Here is a 23851-nt window from a genome sequence, read left to right on the forward strand (position 1 = left end):
GGAGCAAAGATAACAAACGTGGTTAAGGCTCCTGGTCCGTTCTGCAAAGAGCTTCCCAAAGAGGCAGCACCAAGTTCCTTCCTGTCCTTTTTTGAGAGGCAGAGTCTCACTCTGCCACCTAGGCTGGAGTGCAGTGGTGCAATCATAGCTCATTGTAGCCTTGAACTTCTGGGCTCAAGCATCCCTCCCACCTCAGCCTCCTGAGTAGCTGGGACAACAGGCACACGACACTACACACCCAGCTGTTTTTGGTGGTGGTTTTGTTTGTCTTTCTTTTCTTTCTTTCTTTTTTTTTTTTTTTGAGACAGGATTTTATTTTGCTGCCCAGGCTAGAATGCGGTGGCATGATCACAGCTCACTGCAACCTTAACCTCCTAGGCTCAGGTGATCATCCCACCTCAGCCTCTGAAGTAGCTGAGACCACAGGCATGCACCACCACACCCTGCTAATTTTTATATTTTTTTTGTAGAGACGGGGTTTTGCCATGTTTTCCAGGCTGGTCTCGAACTCCTGGGGTCAAGCAATCCTCCCATCTCCCAAAGTGCTGGGATTACAGGTGTGAGCTACTGCCCCTGGCCTGTTGTTGTTGTTGTTGTTGAGACAGAATCTTGCTCTGTCGCCCAGGCTGAAGTGCAGTGTTGCAATCTCGGCTCACTGCAACCTTTGTCTCCCAGGTTCAAGCAATTCTTGTGCCTCAGCCTCCCGAGTAGCTGGGATTACAGGCATGTGCCACCACGCCTGGCTAATTTTTGTATTTTTAGTAGATACAAGGTTTCACCATGTTGGCCAGGCTGGTCTTGAACTCCTGACCTCAGGTGATCCGCCTGCCTTGGCCTCCCAAAGTGCTGGGATTACAGGCATGAGCCACCGCACCCAGCCTGTTGTTTTTTAATAGCCTAAAGAACCAGCCGGCTACGAATGCGCTGTCTGTTTACCTTACTTCTCCAGACCACCAACCTGTCAACTAAAGAAAAATCAACAAGTCTGGGCACAGTGGCTCATGCCTGTAATCCCAGCACGTTGGGAGGCCAAGGCAGGATGATCACTTGAGGCCAGCAGTTCGAGACCAGCCTGGGCAACATAGGGACACCGTATCTCTAAAAAGAAAGAAATTAGCCAGGCGTGGTGATGTACGCCTTCAGTCCCAGCTACTCGGGAGACTGAAGCAGGAGGATTGCTTGAGCCTGGGAGTTCGAGGCTGTATTGAGCTAGGATTGCACCACTGCACTCCAGCCTGGGCGACAGAGTGAGACCCTGTCCCAAAGGCAAAAAAAAAAAAAAAAGAGACATCCTACTGAGGATTATAGACTGAGGCCTACAGCCCAGAGCGGCTCTGTCAGTATTTCAGTTCACAGTTTATATACAGGTGGTGAAGACTCAGCACCTGCAGAATCACATCTGACTTGCTCAGAATCACATCAAGGTTTGGGTGCAAGAGCACATCTGGTGATAGATTCCAGAGGCTTCCGCACGAACCCCGGCAGACATTATCTCATGTGTGGGAAAAGGCATGGCCTAGGCTCTGTCTTTAAGTGATGTGGTGACTCAGCGACAGACATGGGGGACCGTAGACTCCATCCTGTTTTGTCTTCAAAGCGTGTCTGTGGAGCTCTGCACAGTTCTGCGCGTCGGCACAGAGGCAGCGGCTTTGTGAGCTGATTATGCTGGCAAGCGGAAAAGAGCAAAAGTGGCTTCTAACATCTGCCGCTTTGTCTCACAAACCCTAATGGGGAACCATGGGTATTCTCATTTTGTTGATGTGGGGAATTGAGAATCTGGGAGGTAGGTGGCTCTGCTAATGCCACACTGCAAGGAGAAGACACGACTGGGTTGAGAACCGGGTCTGGGAGTCTCCAAAGCAGATGTTTTCTGTTTTGAATGACATCACTCCCTGGTGATCCAGCCCACACCCCTGCCCTTCTCTACCTTGACCTTGCAGGAAGCCTTCGGGAGCTGCTGTGGCAGCCAGAGGCCCTATTGCACTCAGAATGGTCTGCAACTCCAGGCCCTGCTCCTGGAGACAGCCTGCCCTGGGTTCTGATGGTGGCTATAGCTCTTAGCAGCTGTGTGACCTTGGACAAGTTCCATGCCCTCTCTGAACCTCAGTCTACCCATCTGTAAGATGAACCCAATAATAGCATCTGCTTCCTGGGGCTCCTGTGCAGCTGAGGGGAACCCTCGGTGGGTGGGCATTGAGCACCCAGTGCCTGGCACTGATTGCCCTCGATACATAGGGCTCACCCGAGGCCCTCGCCACTTTGCCTGGTCTGTGTGCAGATGAGCGGGGCAAGGACCACCTCCGGGCGGGCAAGCTGAACCTGGTGGACCTGGCGGGCAGCGAGCGGCAGTCCAAGACCGGGGCCTCGGGCGAGCGGCTCAAGGAGGCCACCAAGATCAACCTGTCGCTCTCGGCACTGGGCAATGTCATCTCGGCGCTGGTGGACGGGCGCTGTAAGCACATCCCCTACCGTGACTCGAAGCTGACGCGGCTGCTGCAGGACTCACTGGGCGGCAACACCAAGACGCTCATGGTGGCCTGCCTGTCGCCTGCGGACAACAACTACGATGAGACACTCAGCACGCTGCGCTACGCCAACCGGGCCAAGAACATCAGGAACAAGCCGCGCATCAACGAGGACCCCAAGGATGCGCTGCTTCGCGAGTACCAGGAGGAGATCAAGAAGCTCAAGGCCATCCTGACACAGCAGATGAGCCCCGGCAGCCTGTCAGGTGGGACCACGTTGGGGTAGTGGCGGGAGGGCCAGGTCCCCAGGAGAAAGCTTCCTCCCCTCTGTCTTCTCACCTCCAACTTCCCACCTAAAAGACGGTGGGAGCAGCATCCTCCCACCCCTCAGCCCCATGTGAGCGCAGGGCCCTGGTTGGAGACGGCCCAGATGGTATCTGCTTGTCAGTGTCCTGGGAGGAGGGCAGTCTGTCTGGTCTGTCCCATCTGACGCAGGCTGTTGCCCACTCCCCGCCTCTCATCTGCTCATCCATTATCCCCCCCACCCCCACCACACCCCCGTCTGCTGCTGTCTGTGGCATTGTCGCAATGCGTGTTCGCTGCTCAGCAGCTGGCAACTCACTCCCCACGGCCACACCTGCTCCTCGCAGGCACCTTGTTACTGCAGCTTTTCCGCCCCGGCATTTGCCTGTCACCTGGCAGGTGGAAATCCACACCTGGAGCATTGGCCTGAAGGGGCTTTGGAACTGAAGGACTCTTTTTTTTTTTTTGAGACGGAGTCTCGCTCTGTCGCCCAGGCTGGAGGGCAGTGGCATGATCTCGGCTCATTGCAACCTCTGCCTCCCGGGTTCACGCCATTCTCCTGCCTCAGCCTTCTGAGTAGCTGTGAAGGACTCTTAAGATTTTCTTATCTCAGAAGCTCTTGGGGAAGGGAACACAAAATACTTGGGTCTGTCTGTCCATTCATCCCCCTCGCACCCACCTTCCTCTCCATCTATTCATTCTACACACACCCATTCACCTACCCGCTCATCCACCCATCTGTCCATCCTCCCATTTACCCATTCATCCATCCACCTTTTCTTCCACCTACCCACCTTCCCACCCACCCCATTACTTATCCGTCTGCACACTCATCCATCCATCCACCCACTCACCCACCTATACATCTATCCATCCATCCATCCATCCATCCATCCATCCATCCATCTATCTATCCATCCTCCCATCTACCCATCTCTCCCTCCATTCCATCAATCCATTTCTTCCTTCCATCCATCCATCTACACAGCCACCCACCCACCCATCCATACTGACCCTTCCTTCCTTTCTTCCATCCATTCATCTGTCATCCATCCATGCATCCATTCATCCACTGATCCTTTCTTCCATCCATTTGTCCATGCATCCATCTATTCATCGATCTTCCTTTCATCCACTCATCTATTCATCCAGAGATCCTTTCTTCCTTTTTTCCTTCCATCCTTCCATCTCCCATCCATCCATCCATCCATTCATCCATTCATCCATCCATCTCCATCCTTCCTTCTATCTACCCACCTACCCATCTTCCATTCATTTTATCTACCCGTCCATTCACCCATTCTAATCACCCACCCCATCCACCCTACCATCCATATACCCACCCATTCACTCCATCCTATCATCCATTCTTTTATCTATTTTTCCACTCACCTACCCATCTATCCACTGAAGATTCCCTGAGCTGCTCCTCTGTGTGGACCCGTGCTGGGTACTGGATACACAGAGATGAATCAGATGCAGGCTGTGCCTCGTGGGGTACCTAATCTCCTGAGGAAGAAGGACACTCCAATGGACCATCACATGCAACGAGACACACTCTAGGGCAGACAGCTGTACAGGGCAGAGAGGAGTGCATGGTCAGCCAGGTCTATCTGTGGGTGGGATAAGGTCAGTGAGGGAAGGCTTCCCGGAGGAGGCAGTAATTGAGCAGTCTTGGAAGAGGAGAAATTTCCCTGTTAGGATGAGAGTGTCCAGTGTGTGCAGAGATGCATAAAACTCTAAGGTGCATTTGGGGAACTACAAAGCCCTCTGTTGGCTGCCTTGGGCATAGGGGTGATGGGAGGTGGTCAGGCAGGACTGGGGTGGAGAGAGAGGGCCTTGAACACCATTGCAAGGCATTCCACCTCAGCCATCTGCCTTCCTCCTCTTTCCCTACTCCTCACCCCAACCCTACTCACCCCCAAGATTGGTAAGGGGGAAGACAGGAATGGGGAGGGTACCAGGAGGGAGTGGGGGAGGCTCGGCCCGCGGCCCCCGCACCCAGCAGCTAACACCTGTGCAGTCCTTCCAGTGGTGACGGAGGCAGCCCCCAGGATAGAGGCTGTTAGCATCCCTTCTCCCTGGATGAGGAGCAAGGAGCCCAGCCAGCAGCATGACTGAGGTGGTGCTGGGTGGATAGCTGAGCACTGAGCAGTTATCACCAGCTCCCTGCCAGCTCCTCGGACAAGCAACTCAGCCACTGAGAACCTCAGTCTCTTCATCTGTAAAGGGGACATCATAGCGACCCCCGCCTTGTGTGTGCTGTGAGGCAACTGGGAAAATTGCCTGAGGTCATGCATGTGTGGGCTTCAGAGACAATGCATGCTGCCTTCACTTTGGAGCTGGGCCTTGAGACCAGGCGTGCCTGACCCAAAGCTCCCTGTGTTTGCCCCTCCCAGGACTCACTTTAGACATTTCCCCCTTAGCCCTGGTTCTCCCTCTAGCATATCCCTCTTTTTCCCTTTCAACAAAACTTGAAACATCTGTCTACTTTTACCGGTCCCAGTCTCTCTCCCTCTGCTCTCTCTTGCCCCTACCCAGGCAGGCCCTGTCCTGGCCCATTGACGTTGTCCTTGTCACCGATGGCCTCCTGTCGTGGAGCCCGGTGACTGTCCTGGGGCAGGCCTCACCTTGCCGTCTCAGCACCAGTTGGCTCAGCAGATCCCCTCCCTTCATGAGACCTTTGCTTCGTACATGCCCTCTGCCCTGGCTCCCTTCCTGCCTCCCCACCCGCCTCTCCTCAGTTCCCAGGGGCGAGTCCTCCCTGCTCCCTGGCCTCTTAACCCTGGGCTGTCCCAGGCTGGTCCTCTGCTGTCCTCTCTCTGCACTCGCTGCTCAGGTGGCTTCGCCTGGGTCCCTGGTGTTATCACCACCTCTGCATTCCTGACTTCCCAAGTGCACCCCGCAGCCTGGCCATGCAATTTGTGTTTGTGTCTTTTTTTTTTGAGACGGAGTCTTGCTCTGTCGCCCAGGCTGGAGTGCAGTGGCGCGATCTCGGCTCACTGCAACCTCCACCTCCCGGGTTCAAGCGATTCTCCTGCCTCAGCCTCCCAAGTAGCTGGGACTACAGGCACGCACCACCATGCCCAGCTAATTTTTTGTATTTTTAGTAGAGATGGGGTTTTACCGTGTTAGCCAGGATGGTCTCAATCAGGACCTCGTGATTCGCCCACCTCAGCCTCCCAAAGTGCTGAGATTACAGGCATGAGCCACCTCGCCTGGCCTCGTGTCTTAATTTATAAAGGTGACTGGGTGACAGCACAGAGATCCGCGCCACTGAAAGGAAAGCCCATCGTGACTCACAGTGCTCCTGGAAACCCAGGGTCAGGCACATACACATGGGGAAGCACCAGCATCGGTCTGGAGGGAGAAGGGAGTGGGGGCCCGGGCCACAGCCTTTACTGGGCTTCCTGTGGGAAACACACAGCAAGGCCTGGGAGACAGGTTGGGACCAGCTGATTTGAATAATTCTGGTGGGCTTTGGGGTTGAGGGGCTGTTCCTGGTTGTCTCTGCCTGGCCCTGGGTCTGTTCAGGGCAGGGGGAATCTTGGCTTGGTGTGAGAGTTACATACAGCAGGTGGCTTGGGGTGGGGACTCGGGCTCGGCTGGTTTATATACCAAAGATGGACTCACTGACTCGTGGTTTACGGTTTCTAGGAATTAGCTCGCCCTGAAGGGCAGTCTAACCCTGCCCAGCAAGTCCCTCAAGATAATAGAACATCATGCAATGTAGAAAAGAAGTAAAACATACTATACCATGTCCTCTGAATTCCGGACTTGAATCTGTAGCTGTGTAATAAGTATTTCAAACCCAACATATCCCACTGTCAACTCAATGGGCCCCCAAATCTGCTAGGCGTGCAGCTCCCCCCAACAGCTGACAGCGGCAACTCAGGTGTTCAAACCAGGCACCTTGGGGTCGCCCCTGGCTTCTCACGTTCTCTCAAATCTACATCCAGTTGGTCAGCAGATCCTGCCATCTCCACCTTCAAAACTGGCTACAGCCTGGCCGGGCGCAGTGGTTCACGCCTGTAATCCTAGTACTTTGGGAGGCCGAGGTGGGCAGATCACTTGAGGTCAGGAGTTGGAGACCAGCCTGGCCAACATAGTGAAACCCCATCTCTACTAAAATAGAAAATATTAGCCAGGCGTAGTGGTGCACACCTGTAGTCGCAGCTACTCGGGAGGCTGAGGCAGGAGAATCACTTGAACCTGGGAGAGGGAGGTTGCAGTGAGCCGAGATCACACGATTGCATCTAGCCTAGGCGACAGAGCAAAGACCCCGTCTCAAAAAACAAAACAAAACAAAACAAAAACTGGCTACAGCCTGTTCACTGCTGCCCTCCAGACTGAGTTTCTGCACGCCCCCCCAACGGGTCTCCTAGTGCCTAACCCTGGTTCCCCTCAGTGCACTCTCCACGCAGCAGCCAGGGAGAGCCTGTTCAAATGCAAGGCCTGTGACTGCCCTGTGCACACCTGCCTCGTTCAACCCAGAGTCACAGCCAGAGCCCTCACCCGGCCCTCCACAGCTGTCACAATCTGGCATTATCCCTCTTGGACTTCTCCTCCTGTCCTGCCCATCACTCCCTCCCCTCCAGCCACACTGGCCTCCTGGCTGGGCCAGGAACAGTGCAGTCTCACAACCGCCTCAGGGCCCTCGCACTCACCGCTCCCCCTGTCTAGCAAGCTCCCCCTGTCTAGCAAGCGCCTCCTGTCTAGCAAGCTCCTCCTATGCCCGCCCTCTCCTCGCTGCTTCCTTCATGCCTTGACTAAAAGGCCTTCAATAAATAAGCTATTTATTTATTTGTTTTTGAGACGGAGTCTTGCTCTTTCGCCCAGGCTGGAGTGCAGTGGCGCCATCTCAGCTCACTGCAACCTCCGCCCATCTGGTTCAAGCAATCCTCCTGCCTCAGCCTCCTGAGTAGCTGGGATTACAGGCTCCCGCCACCATGCCTGGCTAATCTTTGTATTTTTTTGGTAGAGACGGGGTTTTACTATGTTGGCTGTTGGCTGGGCTTTTCTTGAACTCCTGACCTCAAGTGATCCACCCGCCTAGGCCTCCCAAAGTGCTGGGGTTACAGACATGAGACACTGTGCCCAGCCTAACACACTATTTAAATGGCAACTTGGGCCGGGCAAGGCAGCTCACACCTGTAATCCCAGCACTTTCGCAGGCCGAGATGAGAAGATTGCTTGATCCCAGGAGTTTGAGACCAGCCTGGACAACATGGCGAGACCCCATCTCTACAAAAAATAAAAGATTAGCTGGGTGTGGTGGTGTGTGTCTGTAGTCCCAGCTACTCAGGAGGCTCAGGTGGGAGGATCATTTGAGCCCAGGAATTTGAGGCCTCAGTGAGTTATAATCCCACCACTGCACTCCGGCTTGGGTGGCAGAGCAAGACCCTGTCTCGATAAATACATAAGTAAAAAAATTGCAACCCTTCTAACTGCTTCTGACTCCCAAGCACCCTCCCTACTTGCTTTTTCTTCTCAGTACACATCGCCTTGTAACGTGTTACCCATTTTGCTTATTTATTTTGATGGGAGGTGCTTAGGCAGGGCTGGAGTGGAGAGGGCCTCGAACACCACCATGAGGCATTTCACCTTGTCCATCTGCTTTTCTCCTCTTTTTCCCAGTGGAAAACTCAGCGTGGGTGTGGAGTTTTTGTCTTTGTTCAATGCCGCATCCTCAGAGTCTAGAACATCGAGGTGCTCCATAAATATTTGTTGGATGACTAACAGCCTTTTACATGGAGATGTGTTTGAAATAAGCTGAATACTTTAAAGTCTTCTTGAATGACCATGAGGTCGTCTTTTTATAGATTTCTGCTTAGTTCCTGCACACAATGTGCCCCTCATCCTGGCTGCTAATTTCTGTTTCTCCCCCAGCCCTGCTGTCCAGGCAGGTGCCCCCAGACCCCGTGCAGGTGGAGGAGAAGCTGTTGCCCCAACCTGTGATCCAGCATGACATGGAGGCCGAGAAGCAGCTGATCCGGGAGGTGAGACCCAAGCGGGTGGGAACATGGAGAAGGGACAGGCAGGTGGGGCCCAGCGGGAAGGGCAGGGCTGCCGCTGGGGTCCAACGCGATATCACCGTACCTTCACCGTGGGTTTGGTCCTGAGAAAGTTGAAGCTCAAAGAGATGCCAGGACTTGCCCAAGGTCACACAGCAAAGAGTCTGAGCCAGGATTTGAACTTGAGTTCTTGACTCCAGACTGCATTCAATGCCGCCTTAGGGCCTGCGTGGTGAGAATAGAGGGGTGTGGAGGTGTCTCCAGGGGCGTGGTCTCCCCTCCGTTTTGAAGGAAGGGGTGGCTGTGCATTGATGGAAGCAGAAAAGGCATCCCTGGCTGTGGAAATGGCCTGTGCAGAGGCGAGGCAGTCAGGGTGGGGAGGAGTCTGTCCCCCAGCAGCCGACGACAAGTCTGAGAGCCAGGCAGCCCGTTTGACCAGCGGGTGAGTGTGGTGTTGGCCTCCTGGAAAAAGCTGTCACCTGGGGCACCTGGGTCCTCTCATCTGAGTGCCTCCCAACATCCCTGGGAAGCAGCGGGTCAGACGATGCCTGATTTCCAGAGGCGGAGCTGATCCCCAGAGCGGGACTTCCACAGCCAGGCATGGCGGGGCCCCCCCTTCTCCTGCCTTTGGCTCCATCCCTGACTCCACGCTCTGTTGGTTTCCAGAGATTCCCACCTAAATGCTGCATCCTGAGACCTGAGCATGCCGTGGAGTTTGACATGTGGCAGTCCCTTTATTCATTTATTTATTTACTTATTTATTTTTGAGACAGCGTCTTGTTGTCACCCAGGCTGGAGTGCAGTGGTGCAATCTCAACTCACTGCACCTTCAAACTCCCTGGCTCAGGTGCTCCTCCCACCTCAGCTTCCCAAGTAGCTGGGACCACAGGTGCATGTCATAACGCCTGGCTAATTTTTAAATTTTTTTGTAGAGATAGGGTCTCTATGTTGCCTAGGCTGGTCTTGAACTCCTGGGCTCAAGCGATCCTCCCACCTCAACCTCCCAAAGTGTTGGGATTACAGGCATGAGCCACTGTGCCGGGCCTGATAGTCCCTTTAGAACCCTGGCTTTTCCTGATGTGAAACCTGATGCCAGCCAGGACGAGCTATCCCGGAGCTAGGCCTGGATGTATCCGCTGCTGGACCCCTGCCACTCACCTCCCACCTCCCACTGGGGTCCGTCCTCAGGCCCCAGAAGCCCCTGTTGGGCTGTGGGTACCTGGGGCCCAGCCTCTGGGGCAGACAGGAGAAGGACTGTGGGGATCTCTGTCCTGTGGGCCGGAGGCGTGGGAGAAATCCATCCAAGAGCCTCGGGTGCTGCACGTGACGGGCGGGGCCTGTGCTGTTTGGGGAGAGGCTCGATGGTGCCCCCAGTGAACGCCGTCCGCCCCTGCAGGCTCTGGAGCTCGGCAGCGGGCACTGCCTTTCCCCCTCCACTGCCGTTTCCAGCCCGGGTGTCAGGTCCCTTCCTGTATCTCTGGGGAGGTTCCCGGGGAGGCTTTAGCAAGGAGGGGCCCTGGGGGATGGCTGAGCTCAGACAAGCCCGCAGAAACCAGAGAAGTCAGCCTGCTGTTGTTCGGAGTGGGCATGGAGTCACACAGCGGGGCTCGGAGGCTGGGAGTCACACACGGAGTCACAGCCCGGGGGGTTCTGGTCAAAGATGGAGGGGTGGGGCGGGCTGTGCAGGACGGGGACGGAGGCTTCCTTCCCGGGAAGCCCGATGGGGCCGGCGGCCCCCGCTGTCCAGTAAGTAGGGCACTGCCTCCCCCTGGTGGTCACCAGGGAGAAGCGACGCCGTTCCTGGCGGGTCCCTGGAGTGCCACGGATGGGGGTGCCTTCTGCCCTGGGGGTGGGGTCGCCTGCCTCCTTCTCGTGGGGCGGCCTAGTGGACACTGCGTCAGAGTGGTGCTGGCTGACGCCACCGCCACCAGGATTCCAAGAAACCCTGAGGTTTCTTCTGTGAGCCATGCTTGGAGGAAGCGTTGAAGATGTCTGTGCCCCTCCCCCACCCCGCTATCCCTGCGTCCCTCCTGCCTCCCATTTGTTCTTTTTCTCAACTCTCATATTTATTGAGCACCTGCTATGCTCCTGGGACCGTGTTTCCCTTTGTATTCCAGAACCATTCAGGGAAAGGGAGGAGCCCCCTCTGTGTAGGGAAGAGGGCACGGGCCAGGAGCCGGGTTCCGGTCCCCAGTCTGAAACAGGGGTTTGGACCAGAAGATTCCTAGGGTCCGTCCAGCTTTCTGCAAGTCCATCCTTATGGGCTCTGTGACCTTGGGCAGGTTGTTTGAGCTCTCTGAGCCTCTGTCTCATCTGCAGAACAGGCATCATAGCGGCTTTCCTGCTGCTTCTTAGGGATGAAAGAGGATGAAATGAAGGGCCATCATCTCCTTGGCGGGCTGTGTATCATGTACCAAGCAAGAGCTGGGGGTCAGCTCCGCCATTCAGTCCTTAACAGGCATATTGTGAGCGCGTGCTGGGTGCTGGACACTCTAGCCGGAGGGGGATGTGGGGCCAAGGAAGGGTTTTTCATGCTTTAAATGTTGGAAGTAAGAGAGCATGTGTTGTAGACTCTCGGGAATTATCCAGCACAGAGGGAGAAGTCGAGGTTATAGGAAGGAGGGGGCGGATTGCAAGCACAAGGTCCTGGAGCTGGGTGGCGTGGGTTCAGAGGAGATGGAGCTTCCGGGTAGATCTGCAGGTGGGTGGGAAGGTGAGGGAGTCCTGTACCTCCCTGTTCTCTGTGACTTACCAGGCAGGGGATGTAGGGGGAGAGGAGGGTTGGGAAGACAGAGCGAAAGGGTAGGACTGGGGCTGTGGGCTCAGCCATGTCGAAACCCGCCTGCCTGAGATTCAGGTCCCATGTTTAGAAGTGAGAATGGGGTTGGGCGCAGTGGCTCATGCCTGTAATCCCAGCACTTTGGGAGGCCGAGGCGGGCGGATCACTGGAGGTCAGGAGTTCAAGACCAAGCCTGGCCAACATGGCGAAACCCCGTCTCTACTACAAATACAAAAATTAGTCGGGAGTGATGGCACGTGCCTGTGATCCCAGCTACTTGGGCGACTGAGGCAGGAGAATCGGTTGAACCTGGGAGGTGGAGGTTGCAGTGAGCCGAGATGGCGCCACTGCACTCCAGCCTGGGCGACAGAGTGAGACTCTGACTCAAAAAAAAAATTAAAAATTAAAAAAAGAATGGAGATTGGTGGTGCTGTGCACATGCATGTGTGTGTGCGTGTGTGTGTGCATGTGTGTATGCGTGTGCGTGCATGTGCATGTGTGCCTGAGGGTGCATGTGTGTCTGTGGGTGCATGTGTATGCATGTGTGCACATGTGTGCCTGCATGTGTGTGCCTGCATGTGTGTGTGCGCATATATGTGTGTTTCCATCCACGTATTGCTAAGGTGAGGCCTGGGTTTAACCAGGGTCAGGGCTGTGCTGGGAGAAAACAATAGAGGGGCTGGGTGAGGGAGTCAGGGATGTTTGCTGACTCAAGTCATGGGCCCTGGGATGCCAGCTGGTGAGGAGGGCAGCGAGAGCAGGCGGCAGTGGAGGAGAGGGCTGCAGGGCTCTGAGGAGCTGCCTGGTCATGGAACCTCCCTGGGCCTCAGTAACACTGTGGGCATTGCTTTGAGGTTCAAGTGTATCTAAAAATGTACTAAAGAATGCATGGTTACATCTGAATTATTCTCCGTCCCCTTCTCTCCCTCCCTAGGAGCCTAAATCAGTGCTGTCCGTGCCAGTTTCTATTTGCCAAAGGGATCTGGAGAGGTGGGAGTATGACATGGTGCTTGCCCACACCATCCCTGTCCTTGTCCCCTCTCTCTGGCTTACTACAGTGGCAGGCACCTCTGTCAGCAGTGGCTCCAGGAGACAAAGGATCCCAGACTATCTTTAATTCATAAATGCCTTGCCCTTCTCTTGAGCCATGTGTGTCAGAGGCCTGAATATGTTGCATGCCCATTAACCTGCAGTTCTGCTCTGCCATTTACTGGCTCCGCAGGTGTTTCTTGAATCCCTCCTCTGGCAGGATCTGAGGTTACAAGACAGGATGGTCCTTCCAGCCTGGCCAAGATGGTGAAACCCTGTTTCTACCAAAAATATAAAAAATTAGCTGGGTGTGGTGGTGTGCACCTGTAGTCCCAGCTACTCAGGAGGCTGAGGCAGGAGAATCGCTTGAACCTGGGAGGTGGAGGTTACAGTGAGCCGAGATCATGCCACTGCACTCCAGCCTGGGCAACAGAGCGAGACTCTGTCTGAAAAAAAAAAAGGACAGGATAGTCCTTGCTCTTTGGAGGGTGCCTTCTGGTAGGGGAGACCAAGGAGACCAACAATAAACTGTAATCAAATAAGTAGAGACTATCATGAAGGAAGCAATGGTTCAGAAAGAAAAAGCAGCTCCTGAGATTACTAGGAAGCTGGAGAGACAGAAGAGACCCAAGGAAGGAAAAGAAGCAACTGGCGGCCCTTGCCCTGGTGTCAGAAGAGAGCAGCTGTAGAGGGCTGTGAGGAAGGAGGGTGCTGCTGAGAGAGCTCACACACCATTCACACCCATTCACACCTGTTCACACCCATTCACACCTGTTCACACCCATTCCCACCCATTCCCACATCACACACCCATTCACACCCGTACACACCCATTCACACCCTTCCCTGGGCAAGTGTGTCCTGCCCTTGGCTGTCTCCCAGGAGTCCTCATCCTGGAGTAGTGAAATGGTTGAAAACCCCCAAAAGAAGCAAAAGCCAAAACCCCAGGGGTCTCCTCAGGAGAATAAAATGGGAGACTCGTCTCTCCAAACCCAAGAAGAAGAAATATTTCCCAAGGAGGAGCAGGCTAGTGGTGATCCTGGGAAGACAGCTGGCAGCATGTCTTCCCAAGGTGGAGGCTGGGTGCGGTGGCTCACTCCTGTAATCCCAGCGCTCTGGGAGGCTGAGGTGGTGGATTGCTTGAGGTCAGGAGTTAGAGACCAGCCTGGGCAACATGGCGAGACCCCCATCTTTACCAAAAATACAAAAAATTAGCCGAGTGTGGTGGTGGGTGCCTGTGGTCCCAGCTTCTCGGGAGGCTGAGGTGGGAGAATTGCTTGAGCCGGGGTTGGGGTTCGGGTTCACCGGAACTTGAGTTGGCAATGAGCTGAGACTGCGCCACTGCACTGCAGCCTGGGTGACAGAGTGACACCTTGTCTAAAAAAAAAAAAAAGATGAGGACATAATCATCCAAGGAGGAAACAGTTAGTGACCCCGAGGGAGAGGCAACAGGAGCATTGCCAAGAAAAAGAGGAGATTCTCTTCCAAGGAGAAACCATCAGCAATGGGCCTGGAGAGGCCACTGGTAGCAAGATCAGCTCCAAGAAGAAGAAAAAGACCCACAAACAGGCCAGGCGTGATGGCTCATGCCTGTAATCCCAGCACTTTGGGAGGCTGAGGCTGGTGGATCACCTGAGGTCAGGAGTTCGAGACCAGCCTAGCCAACATGGTGAAACTTCGTCTCTACTAAAAAAAAAAAAAAAAAAAATAGCCAGACGTGGTGGTGGACAACTGAACTGTAATCCCAGCTACTTGGGAGGCTGAGGCAGGAGAATTGCTTGAACCTGGGAGTTGGAGGTTGCAGTGAGCCAAGATCACGCCATTGCACTCCAACCTGGGCAACAACAGTGAAACTCCATCTCAAAAAAAAAAAAAGAAGCACTGAGAGGCTGGGTGTGGTGGCTTATGCCTGTAATCCCAACACTCTGGGAGGCTGGGGTGGGAGGATCACTTGAGGCCAGGAGTTTAAGACCAAGCTGGGCAACACAGTGAGACCCCTACTCTATAAATTTTTTATTTATTTCTGTTTTATTTTAATTTTTGAGACGGAGTATCACTCTGTCACCCAGGCTGGAGTGCAGTGGTGTGATCTCGGCTCACTGCAACCTCCACTTCCCAGGTTCAAGTGGTCTCATGCCTCAGCCTCCCCAGTAACACATTAAAGGCATGCCACCACGCTTGGCTAATTTTTGCATTTTTAGTAGAGGCGGGGTTTCGCCACGTTGGCCAGGCTGGTCTTGAACTCCTGGCCTCAAGTGATCTGCCTCAGCTTCCCAAAGTGCTGGGGTTACAGGCATGAGCCACCACGCCCGGGCTACAAAATTTTTTTAAAAAATTAGCTGATGGTGGCCGGGCGTGGTGTCTCACGCCTGTAATCCCAGCACTTTGGGAGGCCGAGGCGGGTGGATCACGAGGTCAGGAGATCGAGACCATCCTGGCTAACACAGTGAAACCCTGTCTCTACTAAAAATACAAAAAAATTAGCCGGGCGTGGTGGCGGATGCCTGTAGTCCCAGCTACTTGGGAGGCTGAGGCAGGAGAATGGTGTGAATCTGGGAGGCAGAGCTTGCAGTGAGCCGAGATGGCGCCACTGCACTCCAGCCTGGGCGACAGAGCGAGACTCCGTCTCAAAAAAAAAAAATTTTTTTTGCTGATGGTGGCATGCCCATAGTCCCAGCTATTCGGGAGGCTGAGGCAGGAGGATCACTTGAGCCTGGGAGTTCGAGGCTGGAATGAGCCATGATTATGCCATTGCACTCCAGCCTTGGGGACAGAGTGAGACCCTGTCTCAAAAACAAAACAAGACAAAAAAGCATTGAGAACAGTTTGGAAAGGTCTTCACCAGCAAGTAATTATCACAGTGTTGTACCATTGGATTCTCTTGGCTTACTTATATGTTCTGTATTGTTTGAATAACAAAAAAGGAATACCGAAAGCTGGGTTTCAAAATGATGATAAAATGCTGCCTGCCCTCTGGTCCCCCCCACCCCCCCAGGAGTATGAAGAGCGCCTGGCCCGGCTGAAAGCCGACTATAAGGCCGAGCAGGAGTCTCGGGCCAGGCTGGAGGAAGACATCACTGCCATGCGCAACTCATATGACGTCAGGCTGTCCACGCTGGAGGAGAACCTGCGGAAGGAGACAGGTGGGCACCCCTTGCCCCCCGAGGCTGTCTCCAGGGAAGGTGGCCTCCTTTCCGCCTCACTGCAGTAACTGCATCACAGAGCATTTTCTACACCCGAGGATCAGGTCTGTTTTATCCTCACAGTGGTCCAGTAAGGTAGGTACCACCATTATGCTCACTATATAGATGAGGAAACTGAGGCACAGAGAGGGTAAGTAACTTGCCCATGGTCACACAGCTGGTAAAGGAGAGGCAGGATTTGAACCCAAGCAGTCTGGCCCCAGAGCCAGTGTTCTCACCCACAGCACTGCACTGGGATGGCTTAGCCATGGACTGGGCCCCAGCTCAAGGCTGACTGTGAGCTGTGAAGCACCACCCTTTCTTTAGAGGCCAGCCCCTGCCCCGAATTTCTGTGTTCTCCAGTCTCCTCTTACTTTTGAGCCTCTCTGTTAGCAAAGCAAACACATTCCATAATAAGGATTTAATCCTTAGCCACAACTGTTTACCTATCTGGAGGTTTTTGTGTTCTTTTTTTTAAAAAAAATTTCTTTGTTTTGAGATGGAGTCTTGCTCTGTCGCCCAGGCTGGAGTGCAGTGGCATGACCTTGGCTTACTGCAACCTCCCCATCCCGGATTTAAGCAATTCTCGTGCCTCAGTCTCCTGAGTAGCTGGGATTACAGGTGCACACTACCACACCCGGCTAATTTTTGTGTTTTCAGTAGAGACGGGATTTCGTCATGTTGGCCAGGCTGGTCTTGAACTCCTGGGCTCAAGCGATCCACCTGCCTTGGCCTCCCAAAGTGCTGGTCTTACAGGCATGAGCCACTGCACTCAGCCTTTAGTTTTTGTCTTCTTTTTGCCACCCTGGGATATTCTGCCGTACCAGTGTCAGTCAAACACGCATGCTGCCTGGAGGTCCAGACTTCCTAGCACTCATGAATAGTGTAGAATCCAGGCCTGGAATGATGATGATACTGATCGCACCGTCGGTACCGCTTGTTGGCACATTACCACGTGCCGGGTACTGTGTGGGTGCTTTACCTGCACCTCCTCACTGAGCCTCTGTCTCCCCAATCCAGCGAGGTAGGACTCCCTGAATCCTCCCATAACTGTGTGGAAACCAAGGCTGAGAGAGATCCAGGCCATTTAGCTAGGGAGTGGGTGCCATATTTCAGCAAAGGGAAAAATCAAGACCCTCTTACAGGAGTCTGGGACATAACGATAAAGAAATGGGTGGGAGGTATGAGAGGCGCCGGGAGCCCCCTGAACTGGAGCACTAAGGGGCCCATGTGAATGCAGCCCTGTCTCTGCTGCAAGGGAGACGCGCTCTTGGAGGAGACCCAGGGGAAGAGGAGGGAGCAGGTTCTAGCATTTTATGCCCTTTGGAGTGTTCCCTCCAGTCCAGATTGAATATGAGGCCTCCAGCAGATCTTCGTCTGGCTTCTGGAGCTCTGACATTCATCCACAGCATTCATTTAGCTCCCGTGGATCTAGCATATCCAGTGGACAAGAGCCCTGGGCTGGCCACTCCAGTGAGGGCTCCGAGGGCACCCGGGCATGAAATCTGCTGAGCTCTCAGCCTTGGAAGGCAACAAGGCCCCAGGAAGCCTGCCAGTGTGCGAAGAGTGGTCCCAAGGCTGGGTGTGACTTAAGAGCCCAGCACTCAGTGGCTGTGGAGGTCAGAAAATGGAGGAATCCCAGCGTTGGTCAGGGAAGGCTTCCTGGAAGAGGTGGAAGGTGGTAGGGTTTGGGTTCTGATAAAAGCAGAGATGGGAAGGCAGGCAGGCTGTAGCCAGCCTCTGGAGGGTCTGGGAGGCTCTGACTCTTAAGCTGGTCTTTTAGAAACAGTGGGCTTGGGCCGGGTGCGGTGACTCACGCCTGTAATCCCAGCACTTTGGGAGGCCGAGTGGGGGCGGATCACGAGGTCAGGAGATCGAGACCATCCTGGCTAACATGGTGAAAGCCTGTCTCTACTAAAAATACAAAAAAAATTAGCCAGGCATGGTGGCGGGCGCCTGTACTCCCAGCTACTCGGGAGGCCGAGGCAGGAGAATGGCATGAACCTGGGAGGCAGAGCTTTCAGTGAGCTGAGATCGCACCACTGCACTCCAGCCCGGGTGACAGAGCGAGACTCTGTCTCAAAAAAAAAAAAAAAACAAAAACAACACACTGGGCTTGGAGCCACCTTCTAGGGAAGGGTCTCTCATTCTGACCCTTTAAAAACCTGAAGGAAGTTCTCCATTTTGCAGAGGCTGTCCTGCAGGCGGGAGTCCTCTACAAGGCTGAGGTCATGTCCAGGGCTGAGTTTGCCAGCAGCTCTGAGTACCCGCCTGCTTTTCAGTATGAGACGGTGGTGAAACCCGAGGTCTTCTCCACGACCGACACTCTGCCCAGTGACGATGTCTCCAAGACTCAGGTTTCCTCCAGGTTTGCGGAGCTGCCCAAGGTGGAACCCTCCAAGTCTGAGATTTCTCTGGGCTCCAGTGAGTCATCCTCACTCGAAGAAACCTCTGTGCCTGAGGCATTCCCTGGGCCTGAGGATCCCTCCAACGTGGAGGTCTCCATGCCCACTGAGGAGTCCAGGAGCAGATACTTCCTGGATGAGTGCCTCGGGCAGGAGGCCGCTGGGCACCTGCTGGGGGAACAGAACTACCTCCCGGAAGAGGAGCCGCAGGAGGTGCCCCTGCAGGGGTTACTAGGCCTGCAGGACCCGTTTGCCGAGGTGGAAGCCAAGCTGGCCAGACTCTCCTCCACCGTGGCCAGGACAGACGCACCCCAGGCAGACGTCCCCAAGGTCCCCGTGCAGGTAGCTGATGTCACGCATGGTGCCATGTGAACACTGAGCAGGCAGAGCTTGCCCAGGGCCCGGAGCTCACTGTGCACACACTGTTCACACACACGGCCTCTGACACTCAGGCCGTGGCTCCACTGTGTCTGCTGCGGCTCTGGCACTGGTGGCTGGCTCAGGGGCACTGGTGTCCAGGGGTTAGGGAAGGAGAAGCTCTGTCTCATGCTCTGTAATTCAATAAGAAAGTTGGGGTCGCGATGCAAGGTTATGCCAGGTGGGCTCCCGTTCTGCAGACGGAGGGACAGCTGTACAGGGTGTTTGCCCAGTTGCCATGGTTACAGTGAGTGTCCAGGCCTGACGGAGCCCTGGGCGACGCTCACCGGCTTGTGAGCTCTGTAGTGAGCTGGGTGGGGGGTCTGTGGGAATCCAGCCACCTTTCAGTGACCACGAGGCTTCTGGGACACTGCTCTTCCTCCATCTGGCCCCCTGACCAACATCTTCTCCCTTTTCAACAACCCTCTTGTTTTTAAAACAATGTTCCTCTTGGCCAGGCACATTGGCTCACGCCTGTAATCCCAGAACTTTGGGAGACCGAGGTGGGTGGATCACCTGAGGCCAGGAGTTCAAGACCGGCCTGGCCAACATGGTGAAGTGAAACCCCATTTCTACCTAAAATATAAAAATTAGCCAGGTGTGGTGGCGCGCACCTGTAATCCCAGCTACTCAGGAGGCTGAGGCAGGAGGATCACTTGAACCTGGGAGACGGAGGTTGCAGTGAGCCAAGATCGCACCACTGTGCTCCAGCCTGGGCGACAGAGCGAGACTCCATCTCAAAGAAAAAAAAAGTCCTATTTTCTCCTCTCTTTGTTCTCTGCTTTCCTTTCTTCTGTGTGTGTGTGTGTGTATTTTGTGTGTGTGTGTGTCTGTGTGTGTGTATTTAGAGAGAGAGATCCCAGGTCTACCACTTCCTTGGTTGTGTGACCTTTCTGGGCTGGGTTTCCTCATCTGTAAAATGAGGATGCTTCAGAGGAGTGGATGCAGGCAACGCTCCTGGCACACAGCAGGTGCCCACCACACGCCTGTCTTCCCGTTTCCTCTCTTCCCTGTTCTCTCCCTCATCTCTTCCCTCCTTTGTGCTCCTTCTCTCGGGAGTGACAGGCAGGGGAGGTTGGGGGGTGGTGGGAGGCCTTGGGGAGTTGAAGTGAGGCCAGGGGTGAGGGAGTAAAGGATGGTTCTGGCCCAAATCAGCCTTCTTTCTCCCCCATCCCCTCTTTCCTCCCAGGTCCCTGCGCCAACAGACCTGCTGGAGCCCAGGGATGCCAGGCCCGAAGCCGAGGCGGCTGATGACTTCCCGCCCAGGCCTGTGAGTACCTCCCCGGGCCTCCATGTGGGGGACGGGGTTCTCTTCAACTTCCTGGGAAACTCCAGCTTGTCTTCTCCCTCCCTGAGCTTCAGTTTCCTCATCCATGAGCTGAGAACAACAACCCCAGCCTTCCCCGGGCTTGTGGCCCGTGGCCCGTGGCCAGGCAGTGTGCAGTGGGAGGAACCATCATCTTCTTCTTATGGAGTGAAAGTGGCCTGTTGTTCTAGATGGTGGCTTTCAAACCTTCCTTAGCCTTGTCGCCCTTTGTGTAAAGGAATTGAGGCCCAGTGTGTGCAAAGGACGAGGGCTGCAGGTCAGGGCTGGTGGCCCCTATGACACCATCGGGGAACCCAATTTGAACACCCCAGGGGAGCGAAAGGAAAGGAAGCTTTAAATCTCCCCACATTTATAGAGGAAGAAGACAGTTTGGACTCAAGTGTGGGCTGGGCACGGGGCCTGCAGCAGGCTCTCAGCAGGGCGTAGATGGAGCAGCCGGGGCAGCCCTGGCTAGGAAGTGACTCTGGGGTGGGACCCAGGCGTGAAGGAGGGAAGGGGGGAAGCAGCAAGCAGAGGGGATAGCAAGTGCCAAGGTCCTATGGCTGGAAAGACCTTGACTTTCTCAGCAATGGAAAAGGAGGCCATGGTGGCGGGGGAGGCCGTGGAGGCAGGGAGCCGGCAGGGAGGAAAGTGGACTTTCCTGCGAACGTGACGGGAAGTCACATGGGGCTCATCGGGAACGGGATGTGATCGGTTTCTATTTTAAGATGGCCCTGGCTGCCTGTGGAGACTGGATTGTGGGAGGTGAGAGAGGAAGCTGGGAGCCTTCCTCCTAGCGTGGGGGTGTCAGTGGGAATAGCGGCAGTAAGAACTCAACAGGGCGTGTTTTTGTGTCACTGGTGTCCCTGAGCTGGAGGTGATCTGTCGGGGCTGCAGCAGGCGGAATGGCCCCCTCTGGGATTGAGCCACCTGGGAGCTGTCGGCGGGGGTTGGGGCGGCCTTCCCACCTCCACCTGGGTTTCTCTTCACACTCAGGAGGTAGATCTGGCCTCGGAAGTGGCCTTAGAGGTGGTGCGGACAGCAGAGCCTGGCGTGTGGTTGGAGGCTCAGGCCCCGGTGGCCCTGGTGGCTCAGCCTGAGCCCCTGCCGGCCACAGCTGGTGTGAAGAGGGAGAGCGTGGGCATGGAGGTGGCGGTGCTGACCGATGACCCGCTGCCCGTTGTGGACCAGCAGCAGGTGCTGGCCCGGTAAGCAGCAGAGCATGGGGCTGGCGGGACCCCACGGTGAGGTGGGAAGGGGCTGCCTTCCAGGATGGAGGCGGGGGTGCCATAGCTTCCTCCCAGCTCTCCCTTCTAACTTGGCAGGGCGGCCCTGATCCTCTCTCCAGGCGCAGTGGGGACTGGGCAGGCAGGGCTCTGCTCCAGACACAGGCTGCCACCACTATCCCTTGTCAGGCCTGCTGGCCTTCAGGTTTCAGGAATCCCAGGGCAGAGTGTCGCAGGCTTTTCTCCCATCCCAGCCAAGCCCCCAGCCCCCTGGCCTCCAGTGCCCTCCTGAATGTGAGACCCACTCACCCACAGGACAAGCCATCCCGAGGCACTCTCTGGGATCGCCGGGGGAGCTGGGCTTTCCTCACTTGCCGTGTGGCTTTGTTAGGTTACTTAACTTTTCTGAGCCTCAGTTCTCACTTCCGTTAATGATGATGTCAGCCCGACCTCCATGTCATGGTCATCCAGGGGTTCAACAGGCGGAGACCCAGTCCCAGAGGCCACAGTTCAAACACTAACTGAGCGACCCCTGAGTGCTGGGCCCAGGACGCAAGGATGAGCAAGCTGCTGCCTCAGCCCGAAGGGCCCACAGGCCAGGGCGGAGGACAGGCAGGGCCAAGAGGGTCCTGTTCTCTAGCAGTTCCCAGCCTGCCTCCTCCACTAGCTCTGCCACCTCGGGCCAACTTGCAACCTCTCTGTGCCTTCACTGCCCATCTTCAGAATGAGCGAGATCAGTAGTCCCAGTGTGAGAAGCTTGTGGTGAGGGTCAAAATGAGGCATTGCCTGCAGCGTGGCAGCCCCGCGCCGGGCACGCAGTAAACACTTGGCACGTGTCCTGGCTGTTTTCACAGTGTGGTGTGGAGGGAAGGCTGGGGGCCTTCACAGAAGTGGAGACACCTGAATAAGGTTTGCTGCAGGGGTGGCATCCTAGAGAAAGGGCACAGCACCTGCAAAGGTGTGGAGGTGGGACCCGGCCCGGGCATTTGGAGATGTGCCAGCCGTGAGTGAAAGCTGGAGTGAGCCGCGGAGTGGGGTGCAGGGGAGATAGAGGGAAGACCCTATGTGCCCTCCTTGGGTGCTTGGGCTCCATCCTGATGGAGACCCACAGCAGGATGTTTTTTTCTTTTTTTTTTTTTGAGACGGAGCCTTGCTCTGTTGCTCAGGCTGGAGTGCAGTGGTGTGATCTTGGCTCAATGCAACCTCTGCCTCCTGGGTTCAAGCGATTCTCGTGCCTCAGCCTCCCAAGTAGCTGGGATTACAGGTGTGCACCATCACGCCCGGCTAATTTTTGTATTTTTAGTAGAGATGGGGTTTAATCATGTTGGTCAAGCTAGTCTCAAACTCCTGACCTCAAGTGATTCGCCTGCCTAGGCCTCCCAAAGTGCTGGGATTACAGGCGTGAGCCACTGCACCCAGCCAAAAATTTGTACCTCTAAAGGACAAAACTCTAAACGTTTTTGAGCATTTTGGACACAAATAGTCTTAACCATGTATTGTGCATGTCCCTGCCTGATTAAATATTGTGCGCTGAGTGTATTGAACATTTTTCACAACCCAGGGTTCTTCTCATCATGCCAGTGGCCTCAGACACAGAACTAGCCTGCTCAGCTGCAGAGAGCACCAGCGTGGGAAGTCCGCAGGTCAGGGGTGGGTTAGCTGAGCCCACAGGAAGATTCCCGCCCTGACCTGCCACTGTGGTCAAGTGCACAGGCAGGGAGTTGGGCAGGAATCCTGGTTGTGACCCTGAGCAAGCAGCGTCCTGTCGCCGAGCCTCGGTTTCCCTCCCTGTGAAGTGGGGTTGTTGGAAGGATCTGGGGGGCCCAGGCATAGCCTGGAGCCTGCTGGATGGCACGTGCTCGGTGATGGGCAGATATTGTCTTGTTTGCTTTCTCCTCCACGCCGGCAGTCTGCAGCTGTTGGAGCAGCAGGTTGTGGGTGGAGAGCAGGCCAAGAACAAGGACCTGAAGGAGAAGCACAAGCGGCGCAAGCGCTACGCAGACGAGCGCAGGAAGCAGCTGGTGGCTGCCCTGCAGAACTCGGATGAGGACAGCGGGGACTGGGTGCTGCTTAACGTCTACGACTCCATCCAGGAGGAAGTGCGGGCCAAGAGCAAGCTGCTGGAGAAGATGCAGAGGAAGGTGAGGCCCAGATGCAGCCCCCCATGCCCAGCTGCCCAGAGATGGGTGAGACCCCCCGATCCAGGCATCCCTACACCTTGTGGGACGCCAGGCAACCCTCTACTCTACACAGCAGGCATGCATGCATTTATTATTTATTTTTAGAGACAGGGTCTCTCTGTCGCCCAGGCTGCAGTGCAGTGGTACAATCAGCTCACCTCCCAGAATCATGCCATCTTCCTGTCTCAGTCTCCCGAGTAGCTGAGACTACAGATGTGCACCACCACACCTGGCTACTTTATTAAATTTTTTGGACAGGCAGGGTCTCACCATATTGCCCAGGCTGGAAAGCACTTATTAAGTGCCTGCAGTGTGACACACCCTGTTCTGATGCTGGCAGGCAGAGCAGTCACAGTGACAGATGTGTCCCTGTCGCTGTGGAGCTTGCCTCCAAGTGTGTGTGTTGTGTGTGTGCATGCATGCGGGTATGTTGTGTGTGTGTGCACACATGTGGGTATGTGTTGTGTGTGTGCGTGTGGGGGTGTGTGTGTGTGTAAGAAATAACACAGGAGAGAAATAAGTAAGAGAATATTGAGGAGTGGTCA

General features: G+C 55.1%; 1 protein-coding gene across 6 annotated transcripts in view; it reads left to right on the forward strand.

Moving 5' to 3' along the window:
* Positions 1-23851, forward strand: part of KIF17 (kinesin family member 17) — a 54542-nt gene that overhangs the window by 10902 nt on the left and 19789 nt on the right. For all 6 annotated transcript variants that reach the window (XM_055097222.2, XM_003814400.4, XM_008967063.5 and 3 more), the window contains exons 5-11: positions 2279-2731; positions 8658-8767; positions 15586-15733; positions 17963-18519; positions 19784-19864; positions 20897-21108; positions 23036-23267. In XM_055097222.2, the coding sequence (XP_054953197.1) occupies positions 2279-2731; positions 8658-8767; positions 15586-15733; positions 17963-18519; positions 19784-19864; positions 20897-21108; positions 23036-23267 (1793 nt within the window). The remainder of the gene's footprint in view (positions 1-2278; positions 2732-8657; positions 8768-15585; positions 15734-17962; positions 18520-19783; positions 19865-20896; positions 21109-23035; positions 23268-23851) is intronic.

Source organism: Pan paniscus, chromosome 1 (assembly GCF_029289425.2).
Source record: "Pan paniscus chromosome 1, NHGRI_mPanPan1-v2.0_pri, whole genome shotgun sequence".
Classification (NCBI taxonomy): domain Eukaryota; kingdom Metazoa; phylum Chordata; class Mammalia; order Primates; family Hominidae; genus Pan; species Pan paniscus.